The sequence below is a fragment of the Microtus oregoni genome, unplaced genomic scaffold (genome assembly GCF_018167655.1).
Source record: "Microtus oregoni isolate MIOR12 unplaced genomic scaffold, Mior012 000054F_ref0000373, whole genome shotgun sequence".
NCBI classification, from domain to species: domain Eukaryota; kingdom Metazoa; phylum Chordata; class Mammalia; order Rodentia; family Cricetidae; genus Microtus; species Microtus oregoni.
Window position 1 is genome coordinate 11500768 of NW_024543830.1, and position 12738 is coordinate 11513505.

The 12738-nt window shown below is 40.9% G+C and overlaps 2 protein-coding genes across 6 annotated transcripts in view; one reads left to right on the forward strand and one right to left on the reverse strand.

Annotated features, from left to right (window-relative positions):
• Positions 1–12738, forward strand: part of Phtf1 (putative homeodomain transcription factor 1) — a 39626-nt gene that overhangs the window by 17359 nt on the left and 9529 nt on the right. For all 4 annotated transcript variants that reach the window (XM_041637918.1, XM_041637920.1, XM_041637917.1 and 1 more), the window contains 8 exons: positions 14–170; positions 2012–2146; positions 3485–3644; positions 5744–5917; positions 6025–6111; positions 8329–8550; positions 10881–11009; positions 11790–12062. In XM_041637918.1, the coding sequence (XP_041493852.1) occupies positions 14–170; positions 2012–2146; positions 3485–3644; positions 5744–5917; positions 6025–6111; positions 8329–8550; positions 10881–11009; positions 11790–12062 (1337 nt within the window). The remainder of the gene's footprint in view (positions 1–13; positions 171–2011; positions 2147–3484; positions 3645–5743; positions 5918–6024; positions 6112–8328; positions 8551–10880; positions 11010–11789; positions 12063–12738) is intronic.
• Magi3 (membrane associated guanylate kinase, WW and PDZ domain containing 3) overlaps positions 1–12738 on the reverse strand; it is a 229959-nt gene that overhangs the window by 4799 nt on the left and 212422 nt on the right. The window contains exon 22 of one of the 2 annotated variants that reach the window (XM_041637914.1): positions 12241–12517. The exons of the other annotated variant lie outside the window; for it this stretch is intronic. Within the exon in view, the coding sequence (XP_041493848.1) occupies positions 12392–12517 (126 nt within the window). The 3' untranslated portion in view covers positions 12241–12391. Of the gene's footprint in view, positions 1–12240; positions 12518–12738 lie in introns of those variants that run through there. 2 annotated transcript variants of the gene reach the window in all.

The window sequence follows — 12738 nt, forward strand, 5'->3', positions numbered from 1 at the left end:
CAATCCTCTGCAGTAACAGCGATTGTGTTATATCTCATGATGCCTATTGTGAACGTGAGTGAAGTGCTCGGACCGCTGTGCCTTATGCTCCTCATGGGAACTGTCCACTGTCAGATCGTGTCGACTCAGATAGCCAGGCCGTCCGGGAACAATGGGAATAGGAGAAGAAGGTAAGGTGGGAGGTTGACGAGCGCTGGCCTTTCTTCTTGTTGCGTATTTGACTTGCACATGAGTGCTGCTTCACTTTCCCCTCGTGCTAGGAAGCCTTATTAACCTTTTGGTTCCATATGACCTCTTTCTCACTCAGTGCAGTATGTTCAAAAGGAAATTACTACTTTTTTTTTTTTATATTTCTTTTTCGAGGCAGGGTTTCTTTGTAGCTTTGGAATTTTTCCTGGGACTAGCTGTTGTGGACCAGGCTGGTTTCAAACTCACAGAGATCCGCCTCCCTCTGTCTCCTGAGTGCTGGGGTTAAAGACGTGAGCCACCACCACCAGCATTAGCATTATTTTCAGTAATAGTTTTGGAAAAGTATTCTCTGGCTGGGGTATAGATATATCAGTGTAGGGCACTTGCCTAGTGTGAACATGTGTGAGGCCCGGGTTCAGTCTGCACCATCCTCTGAAAAGAGAGAAGAGGCAAGAAAAAGGGAGAGAAACATTCTCTCTCTCTCTCTCTCTCTCTCTCTCTCTTTCTCTCTCTCTCTTTTGTTTTTCAAGACAAGTGTAGCCCTGGATGCACGAGAACTCAGTCTGTAGACCAGGCTGTCCTTAACCTTAGAGATCTGCCTGTGTCTGCTTCCCGAGTGCTGGGATTAAAGGTTAGCTCTACCACTGCCTGGCTGAGAAAATTTAAATCTCTTTAAAATTTGACTGGTGGTAATATATGGTGGTGCACACCTTTAATCCCAGCACTCAGTAGCAGAGACAGGTGGATGTCTATGAGTTCAAGGCCAGCCTGGTCTACTTAGCGAGCTCTAGGACAGCTAACACTACACAGAAAAAGAAGCCCTGTCTCAAAAAACCAAAAAGAAAAAAAAATGTGAAAATTTACCATAGTTAAGGATTTCAGCACATTGGGTTAACACTACAACATTTTGACCTCTTTCATAAGTATGTAACTAAAACTTGGCCTCATGGTATATGCTATATCTTATCACTTGGAAAGTAGACAGGATTGGGTCAGGTTTGAGACAAGGCTGGTCTATGTACTGAGTTTCAGGACAACCTGACTTACATAATGAGAACAAAAATAAAACAAACAACCCCAAGTCAATTTTTTGACTTGTTTAGATATCAACTCTGTTGCTTGTGTGGTGTTATGGGGGGTTGGAGTATTGAAGTTCTCTGAGAGGGTTCGGTGTTAGCTTCCAAAAGTTGTTTGCTCTCCTCAGACTATTTCTAGATTTCTTTACTTAGGCAACTAATAAATGAGACATTGACATTTGGTTCAGTGAATTCCAACACATTTATTTTTTAATGTTATTTTCAGAACATTTGCTTTTAAAGAGGGTCTCTATAAATTTAGAAACCAATCAGTGTGCGTGTCTCATTGATTTATAGGCGGGGTCTACAGTAGAATCGGGTCATGTATGTAAATCATTTAACAACGTAAAATGTCAGCGGGAATGATAGGTGCCGTTGCTGGTTGTTTCCTGATTAAATGTGCTAGATGGGTGGACAGCTGATGTACAAGGGAGAGCAGTGCTGTCGTCTGGCTGGTGTGGCGGGTGCTTGAAGAGCTCACGACCATGTATGATACTCTCTCCTATTCCGTCTGGACAACATTCCATTTCTGCAGTGGATGAACAAATTGATAGCACAGGACTTTGATCTTGACTCTGCTTTGTCCTTAAATCATAAAATGCCCTATGGTCGTTTGTCCTTGGTGTATGAGTCTAACTATGTTTGATTTCAGGAAATAGTTTGTTAGCATAATTTTCAGAAGGCATGTTATGGGCATAAATAGAAAAGGTCTTGAATAATCTGAAATTATTGAAATTTTTTTTTAGAAAATTACGAAAAGCTGTAAATGGTGACGGGAGCCGAGACAATGGAAACAACTTCTCTGATAAAGTCAGAGGAGTAGAAACTCTAGAGTCTGCACCCAGTGTTGGTGGGTTTTGGGGGACTCTCTTTGGCAACAGGTAGGAGTCTCTTTTATTGGAATTTTACTTGATTTTGTGTTCCCTTTACTGTTCGCAGGGTCTGTATGATAATTGGGCTGTAGATGTAAATAGGGTGAGCTTGGTTTATAGTTTTGTGAGTTTTAAGGGTCTGCAAAGACTTGTTCATTCAAACTATTATCTCTACTGTCTCTCATGTTATCTATAAAACTAGAACAGCTCTCAGCATTTCATTGCATTTGATTTTAATGACTTTTTAGACCACAGTTGCAAAAAGCTCCCTGAAAGGCTAAACGCCTTAACCAACATTTTACAGAAAAGCAAATTTACAAAAGATGGGGGGGGGTTCTTAGAGAGAGTTGATACCCATGAGGAATGGGATGTGGTGAGAAGCCTGATGTTGGTGGATGGTAGGATAGAAAGACAAATGGATTAAAGATAAACTTGAACTCATTTGTAATTATGCAGGTCATAAGAGCACCAGTGTGATGACTCAGGCACTTGTTTTTTCTTATATTAAGGATGGTGAGTTTAAAAATAAATCTCCTTTTTGAATATGAACTATGTTCACACATTGTTCTAGAGATGTATTCACTCCCCTTATTACTTTTTTGGTTCCATGTGACATTTTTTTTTTCACTCAGTACAGTATGTTTAAAAGGACTTACTACTTTTTTGTTAGCATTTATTTTTAGAAATGGTTTTGAAAAAGTATTCTCTGGCTGGGGTATAGATACATCAGTGTAGGGCACTTGCCTAGTGTGAACATGTGTGAGGCCTGGGTTCTGCACCATCCTCTGAAAAAAGAGAAGAGGTGAGGGAAAGGAAGAGAAACATTCTCTCTCTTTTTCTTTTCTTCTTTCTTTTGAAATGTTTGAATTATGCTGGATACTGTGCGGTCCATGTCCTAAGTGATTGTCGTAGTCAGAAGGGAGTAGTAGGAAGGTGAAGTCACAGTAAGGTAAACTCCTTCTGGGTTATTGCATCTGGCATGTAGCTTAGCAGACATTACATAGTCACATAGCTTAGTGGATAGAGTAAGGGTTAAGGTACTGAAGCATGGTTATTGTTTAAGACAGCGAATATTATAGACAGGTACTGTGAAGCGCATTGCTGGGCAGTATGAGATGGAAATGGGCGTTCCTTTGGAGAGGTAAGCAGAGAGAGATTTATCTTCAAGAGTGGGTGAATATTCTGCCCTTGAATACCGTTCACAAGGTAGAGATCTGAACAATACAATTTCTGAATTTTCTTGACTTTCAGAGTAATATATTATACTCCATAGAAGAAAGTTTTGTTTCATGAAAGATACTGCTCTCAGAAAAGTAATTAGTAACTTTTTTCTTTTTTAAAAAATAGGATTAAAAGGGTGAAATTAGTATCTAACAAAGGGACTGAAACTGACAATGACTCAGGCTGTTTCCATCCTATCATTAAGAAGAGACAGGGTCGACCAGAGATCAGAATGTGGCAAGCAAGAGAGAAAGCGAAGGTTTCGGATGGAGAAAAGTGCCGTAGGGTAAGATCCAGATGGGCATAACAGTATCTTTTTTGTCTTATGTAAAATTTTCCTGTTCTGAGACTGTGTTAGAGACATAAACTATATACCCATAGGTGTGTAAGGTTGTCAACAAACCGTAAGTAAGTAAACAAGGAAATGCTACAGGCAGATTGGAACTTATGCGCCAATACGAGAATTTACTGTTTCCACTTCTAGCAGCCTTCATGGTGGGTGGGCAGCTTGCAAGAACACAGAGCAGTGTAGAGATACCTACAGTCAGTTTAGTAAGGGTTTGGGAAATTTCTAGGTCTAATGTAGGTGGTTTGTTCTATGTCTAAAGCTACATACTTTTGTTTTGTCATTTTGAATTTTTTTTTAGTCTTGAACTGAGGCATTTAATCTAATACTTATTTTATTAAGGTTTATTCCTGGGCATTTTATTTTTTAAAGAAATATAATATTTTTATTTATTCTTTGAGGATTTGATGTGTGTACATGATAATATTTTGAGTATATCTAACCCCCTTGCCCATATCTCCCTCCTAGCTTTATGTCATCATCTCCGTCCTCTTCTTTTGTACCAAGTCCAATTAGTACCACCAATGTGAACATGGGCATAGGCACGTGAATAACATCCCAGAGACCATAGCCCTAGAGAAAATAGGCCTTCTTTTCAGCAGCCATCATCTACAGGAAGCTTGTCAGCTAATGTCCCTCCCACATCATGCTAGAGTGTTGACTGTTTTGATCTTGGGCATCGCCACAGCTGCTATGAGTTAACAAGTATAATGTTCCTGTTATGTCCAGAAGATACTGTTTTGCTGTAGTCCTCTCTGACCTCTGGCTCTAAGCCTCTTTCTGCCTTTTCTTCAGTAATGGTCCCTGAGCCTTGAGGGGAGGGTGGTGTGATATAGACAGTCCATTTATGGCTGTACTTGCCACAGACACTTAATCTGCTTTGACCATTTATGAGTCTGTATTAACAGATGTCCATTGGAAAAGGAAGCTCCTCTGATGAGGACTGACAACTTCACTAATCTTGGATACAGAGATATTTAGAAGGCTATTTGATACTGTGTCCACTTAGGAAAATAATAAGGTCCTTTGAGCTCCCCATCTATAGAATTTTGTACACAGGATTATAGTACTAGACTAGAATTCTCTTCTGTGGAGTGGGCTTTAAATTCAATCAGAAACCAGTAGGTTGTTCCCATAATATCCATACCAGTATTGCAGTAGGCAAATCTTGCCAGATCAGTTGTTGTGGTTCTCAGGGTGCTCAGTTGGGCAAGACTCTTGATGACTTTTCTGTCTTAGAAGCCTACATAGCACCTTCTGTGAGCTAGTTAATAAGGAGTAAGATCAGGTCAGTACCAGATGGATTTCTTCAAGTCCTGTGACCAGAGTATATTGTTTCTTAAGCAGTAGGGTCCAACCATCAAGTTTTGTCCCCCAACAACAACTTGAAGGGAGGAATGTCAAACCTGGCACTGGGCTCATTGTTTGATGAGAACCGAGGCTTCTGGGAGGTTTATGAACCTCCTCATGAAGGGTAACTCCATTTAGGCTGATCATATCATCAAAATTGGTTATTATTTTAGGTTGCTTGTAACAGGTTTCCATATAGCTTTTCCAGATTTCTTTGGAGATACTTACCCTCATCCCACTCCTCCTCTGTCCTAGTCTCCCATTAGTCTGGTAGTTATTAATCTGTCACTGCGGTCAGGCATTGCTCTGAGTGTCTTACAAGTACAGTGACTTCCTTGTTTACAACAGCCCTGTGAGGTAGGTACTTTGTGTTCGACTTTTGAGATGAGGACGCTGAGCCTCAGTCGCTAGCTGGGAGCTGTGACAGAGGAGGCGTAGGGTTTGACTTGAGCCTGCACTGGAACTTGTCATTGCATGGCCTCGCTTTTCGGCTGCAGAGATGCAAGTGCACAGTTTTCTTAATTTTGAAATTTTAAAAATGTTGACATTAATGTTGAGATCAAGTAATAAGTAAACTTGTTTGGGTTTAATTTCATCTCTTGGAAACCATTCTATGAATTTTGCTTTTACATGGACAACTTCCTGGAGTTTTTTTTGCTGTCCATTGTGAGATACTGTTTCTCTTGTAGGAGGCGTATAGACGTTTGGGTAATGGAATTTCAGATGATCTGTCAAGCGAGGAGGACGGTGAAGCTCGGACACAGATGATATTATTGCGTAGGAGTGTGGAAGGGGCATCAAGTGACAATGGTTGTGAAGTTAAGAATAGAAAATCAATACTTTCAAGGCACCTAAACTCTCAGGTAATTTTCTCTTTTGTCTACAAAGCTTGGATGTTAGTGCCACAAACACTGGACAGCAGCAAGATATTTACAAGTTTTCCTGTTGTTTGTTGGTTTGATTTTGGCAGGTAAAGAAAACCACAAGATGGTGTCATATAGTACGGGATTCAGATAGTCTAGCTGAATCAGAATTTGAATCAGCAGCCTTCAGCCAGGTAAAGCATCCTTTTCTAAGAGCAGAATTTGAGGTGTCTTCTTATGTGTAATGACTTTATCTGTTCCTTTCTTTTGACGCTATGAAGTTTGTGTTTAGTTTGCTTTCAGTTCTGTTGACTCAATTTGAGATAACTGCTCACCTCTAGAAAGGAAATAAAATGTTTTTTTCATTTTTTTTCTAATCTTCAAAGTATCAAAGATGGGCTGGAGAGATTGCTCAGTGGTTAAGACATTTACTGATCTTTCAGAGGACCCGGGTTTAATTCCTAGCACCCACATTGGGGCTCACAACCACCCATAACTCCAGTTGCAGGGATCTTTTGCCCTCATTGATCCCTGTTGGCATCAGGATTCCAGGCATGCGTGTGTTGCACATACATACATGCAGGCAAAGCACATACACATATAAAATAAAAGAAGCAAAGCTTTAGATGTATGTGGTATAGGTGCTGCTCAGGAGGTTAGTTATTTTGGGCGTGGAGATGGTTCATTTGGTATTCTTGCCTCATATGCATGGGGCCTGAATTTAATCCCCAGAGTCCATGTTAAAAAAAAGAAAAAGCTGGCCATGGTAGCACATGCTTGTAATGCCAGGAATGGGGAGGCAGAGACAGGTGGATTTCTGGACTCTAGTCACACGTGCAAGCATACATACATAGAGGGAAAGGGAGAGAGGGGAAAAGAGAGAAAGAGAAAGAGAAGAGAGAGACTTACTAAGTTGGTTTTTAAATTTTTTAAAATGTATTTATATGTATAAGTGTTTTGTTCATGTGTATGATTTTATCCACATGTCTGCCTGCATATGTCATAAAAGAACATCAGATCCCCTGGAACTAGAGTTAGGAATTGCCATGTGGGTACTGGGAATCCAGCCCGCATCCTCTGCAAGAACAAGTGCTTTTAACCATTGAGCCATCTCTCCAGTCTGGTTTCTTAAGTGATATGGTTGCTTAATACTCATTTGGCATATGGAGTTTTATCTTCAGTGGGGTTGGCACATCTGAAGACAGATTTAGCAGAGGGACCTCTAGAAGGCAGGAGCAGTGGAGTCTGATTGTGAGAGTGCAGGGGCATATTTGAACATGATCTTTATAGGTGAGTATAGTTAGATGGTGCTGTGGTTTTGCTGTGTTTGACCAGGCAATTGGGGTTATGGAAAAGGTTTCATATTTCCTTTTGTACTGCTAGTGTATTGCACCATCTCTTATTTTCTCTGCCAGGTTATTTTTGAACATACTTGGGCTGGGCCCTGAACAAAACAAGCTCTTCTGTTAAGCTCAGAGTGTCTCAAAAGTCTTAGTTTGGTATCTGGGCAAGTCCTTAGGGTGTGTGTCCAGGAATCTCTCAACACATAGCGCATCTAAGTTGAATAGTCAAATGTTTTGGTAGTAGCTACGTAGAGGAAATTTTTTTAAAGTCCCACTTTGCCAGGTAGTCTCTAAAGGAACAGAACTGATAGCATGCATATATATAATGCATACATTTATATGTATTTCCATAATATATTAGTATATGTGTATGTAGTAGATATATGTGTGATATATATGTGTATATATGTAGATACATGCATGTATGTATATATACACATATATGGTATATAGGGGATTTCTTAAGACTGGCTTATAGACTGTGGTCTGAGTAGTTCATCAATGACTGTCTTATGACAGAAAGACTGTGAATCTGGTGGTTGTTCCATCCATATGGCTGGATGCCTCAGCAGTCCCAGTTTGATGCTGGAATCTGAAGGAAGACTGAAGGGCTTTCTGGTCTTCCATTTGTGTTAAAATTCCAAAGATGCTGGATTTAAGAGCAGCTGCAGCAACAGAATAGATGGACTTGACAGAGTGAAGGAAGCAGGAAAAGGCAAGACTTCCTCCTTTTACCTGAGCTGCCATTAGGTGATGTGGCCCAGATTCAGGATGAGTCCCCCTGCTTCAATTAATCTGATTAAGAAAATCCCTCACAGGAATGCCCAGAATCTTGGGTTTTAGTTGATTTCATGTGTAGTCACGTTGACAATCAAGAGTCACTGGAGTTTAACATTTAAGTATTAAGTTGCATTATCATGTTTATTATATGATGCCTTGGACATTAGCAAAGACATGGTGATCAACTTATGAAACCTTGCCAGCCATCGCCAGGAGTGATTCATTTTAATTGTGTTTCAGTATAATTCTGAAATTTATGTATTTTCTCTTTTTTGTTTTCCTTTAAAGGGTTCTAGGTCTGGTGTGAGTGTTGGCTCTCGGAGCCTTAACTTGTCAAGAAGAGACTCAGAAAGCACCCGCCATGACTCAGAGACCGAAGATATGTTATGGGATGACCTTCTCCATGGCCCAGAGTGCCGGTCATCTGTCACCAGTGACAGTGAGGGGACTCATGTAAATACCCTTCATTTAGGGACGAAACGTGACCCCAAAGAAGATGTTTTTCAGCAGGTACATGAGGATAACTATTAAAACAGTGTGCTAGTTAGTGTTTGCCAACTTGACAAAAACTACAGTCACCTAGGAAGAGTGACTCAGTTGTGGAATTGCCTCCTCAGATTGGTCTTTTCTTGATTGCTTATTGATGTGCGAGGGCACTGGGAGCTGTGCCATCTCTGAGTTGGGAGGTCTGGGTCACAGAAGGAAGGTATCAGAGCCAGCCAGTAAGCAGCACTTCTGCGTGGTGCCTGCTTTGGTTCTTTGGAGTCCCTGCTCTTACTTCCCTCAGTTTTGAACTGTGACCTGGGAGTTTTAAGGTGAGATAAACCCTTTCCTTCCCAAGTTGCTTTTGTTCAGTGTTTTACCATGACAACAGAAAAAGAACTAGAACAGATAGCTGATACTTACTCCATTCTTAGCATTTGTCAGCCACTGTATCATGGTATTTAACTTGACAGCAGTCTTCTAAGGGTACTGTTGTCATCCACAGGTTAGAGATGGGGAAGTTGAGCACAGCTTGTAAGAGAGAATGTTGAGATGAGAACCTGAGAATACTCAGCAGTTGCCTTGACCTGAATTTCTCTTCCTAATACTTTTCTCATTTTCCTTCAATGATCTTTACTGTTCTTTTTCCCTGAGGGGCATTGTTTGATTTGGTACTCTGTTTTATGATATATTGAATTTCATGTTTCATAAAAATTATGCAGAAATGGTATTGCTTTTTTCTCTTCTAAGCACAAATCAAGTGATAGTTTTGATCTCGGGTTTGATTTTAGTCTAGAATCATAGATTCCTTAGAAGATACTTGATTTCATTCTACATCTGTAGAATTTATTTGTAGCCACTTGTCACATGCTAAAATAGTTTTAGGAATACTGCGAGGAAGCTAGAGTAATGCATGGCAAGAGTGTGAGCCTCCTCAGGGGCCAGTGCACCTCCGCTGAAGCCCTGGGGCTGGTGCTTGTGTGTCCCCGTTGGTTAGCCAGTTGGTTCTCATGGCAGTCTTGAATGGCTAATAATTCTAATAATTCTTGGGCTTTTATGCTTTTGCCTCTTTCAAAACTGCCTTGCACATAGCAGTGGGTATTTTTGTTGTTGTTGTTGTTGTTGTTGTTCTGTTTTGTTTTTATTGCCAATGAAGACATGGAAAAGGTTTGACATTTATGTTTGGACTTCTGGGAAGCAATCATTTTTTTATTTGCTCTAACACAGCTTTATTCCTTACCTGCTTGGTACATGTGTGCTGTAACTCAGCTGACCTCTTGCTGGTGTTTGAAGCACCAGCCCACGTGTGCTTCTGGACCTCTGCACACCATCTCCGTCTCTTTGTCATCTGGGAAGCACCTTTGCCCTTTGGCTTACTCCTCATTTTCTAGACAGGTCTTGGTTGAAGTTCTGGGCTCCTTTGGAATCCTTTGCTGTGCACTTCCCAAGCATGCGCTCTTTTCCTCGGCATGCTATCTAGTGACTTTGTGTCTCCTTTAGTAGTCTTTAAGTGACTAGATGGCAAGGCCATGTGTCCTTTTGCCCTGTAGCTCAGGCTAGCTTGACATTTGCTATATAGCCCAGTTTGGCCTCAAGCTTGCTATCCTCTGCTTCAGCTTCCTGAGTCCTAGAGTACAGGCATGCAGTGCTGCAGTGTATCCTGACTTGAAGCATGGCCTGTAGCAGGTACTTGATGGATACTGACAACAGACGATGTATATAGTGAATACATCGGTGAAATCAGTAAATGTTCATCATCTTTATGTGGTATAAAAAGAAGTCATCCACATTTCTTCCCTTTCTAGCAGATACCTGCCATGTGCTCCTGTTCTAGAAGCTTCACTTTAGTTTGTGGGCACAATGGTATGGATGATACACTCTCTGATTTCAGAGCAAAATTGGGCTCAAGGGTGTGGTAAGGACCAGTTGGAGAAAAGACTCTTGAAGTGAAACCCGTCAATAAGACAGTCCCAGCAGAGGAGAGTGAGGATGGTGTCATGGTGACTACCATTTCTGACTTTGGGCCGTTATGTTTTTTCCTGTCCTTAAGGCCTCAAAATATCCCAGCTGTTTGTATGGCCTCCTCACTTTCTGCTACTCTTGGTACAGTCTGTGGCTCTAGAGGTGCTTTCCTTTATACCATGTGCCCTTCATACCTTTAGAGAGCCAGTGACCTTGGACATCCAGGATCCTAGCTCTCCAGATGAGACTACCACATAGGTCTTTCTCAGAGTGATAGGTTTTGAGATAGAGAATGAATGTATTGATAAAACTAAACCTTGGATTCTGGGAGCTGGATAGAAGAACTATCAGGAAAGATGGAATGGATAGAGACTGGTTTGTATCTTTCTTCCTAGAACCATTTATTCTGGCTTCAGAATTCAAGTCCTGCCTCTGAGCGAGTTAGTGCAATAATCTGGGAAGGAAATGAGTGCAAAAAGATGGACATGTCTGTTTTGGAGATAAGCGGCATCATCATGAGCAGGGTAAGAGTATGTGCTTCTGATTTCTTGAAAACACACTCACAGAATGGGCTGTTCAGTGAGGATCTATTTAACAGCACTAGCTAGTTTTATGTCAACTTGACCCAAGCCAAAGTCATCTGAGAAGAGGGAATGAACTCAATTAAGAAAATACCTCCATAAAATCCTGCTGTAGGGCATTTTCTTAGTCATTATTTTGGAGGGCCCAGCCCATGGTGGATGGTGTTAATCCCTGAGCTGATGGTCCTGGGTTCGCTAAGAAAGCAGGCTGAGCAAGCAATGAGGAACAAACCAGTAAGCAACACCCCTCCATGGCCTCTGCATCAGCTCCTGCCTCCTGTCCTGACTTCCCTGGAAGTATAAAGGGAAGTAAACCCTTTCTTCTGCATTTTGCTTTTGGTCATGTTGTTTCATCACAGCAATAGTAACCCCAATTTGTAACTTCGATTTGGAAACAGATTTTGAAGTAGTCTTTTGTTGGTGGACTTTACACTTTGCATCATTAGATGCTCAGGTTTGCTCTGCTGTCATTCCTTACTGACTGAGCCTAGTTTGTAGCAAGTCTTGAGTCTGTTGACATCATCCCCTCCTTGGTGCTGGAGATTGAAACCAGGGCCTCTGACATGCTTAGCTCTAATGCCAGACCAAATCTTTGTCATCTTTTGTGTATTCCTTTTAAGATTCATCTTTAATATTCTAAATTGTATTTGATAAATACTTCTGGTACTTATTAAACTCCCTTTCCCTGTGTAGTACTGATGGACATTTTAAATTGGGTTTCAGGTCAATGCTTACCAGCAAGGAGTCGGCTATCAGATGCTGGGGAACGCCGTCACCATTGGCTTAGCATTTTTCCCATTTTTATATCGGCTTTTCAGAGAGAAGAGTTTTGACCAACTAAAGTCCATCTCAGCAGAGGAGGTTCTGACCCTCTTCTGTGGTGCACCACCTGTCACACCTGTTGTTATTTTGTCTATAATTAATTTTTTTGAAAGACTATGTCTTACTTGGATGTTTTTTTTCATGATGTGTGTGGCAGAGAGAACATATAAGCAGGTGAGTGGACGGACAGACAGCATTTGGCCCTCTGCCGCCATTTATCACTCCATTGAGTCATTTTATTCCTTTGACTTTGAGACTTTTACATTTAATGTTCATATTTTTGACATTTGAAAAACATGTTATAATCTGAAATCTTTAAAAATATTTTAATATTCTGTTTTTTGGCGGCTTCATATTTTGATCAACTCACCCGTTACGCTCTCTTATCTTCCCCTCTCACTCCTGCAGAATCCCCTTTTCTTCTCACCAAGTCTCCTTTCCATTCTTTTTTCAAATGGCCTGAGTTTTATTAGGTTGTTTGCATGAGTGTGGGTATGGGGTTATTAACTAGAGGGAGACAACTCAGTAGGTACACCACAGATGAAAAACGACCCATCCCTGCTCTCCTCTTGTCCGGTCTTATGCAGCCATGAGTGCAACAGCCATGACATCTGAAGTTTTGCTGAAGCCTGTGTGTAGAAACAAGTAGTATGTGTTACTGACTGCTCAGCATCAGGGCCTCGCATTTTATCCATAGCAGTACAGTGTCAGAGTCATAATAGTTTTGTAAAATGGCCAAGGAAAGAAATGGACTAAAATATGATGAGTTTTATGTATCGAGGATTTCCTATATTGGGGATGTGCACAAGGAATGTAATATCTGATTGGAAATACAATTCTGGAGTCAGCT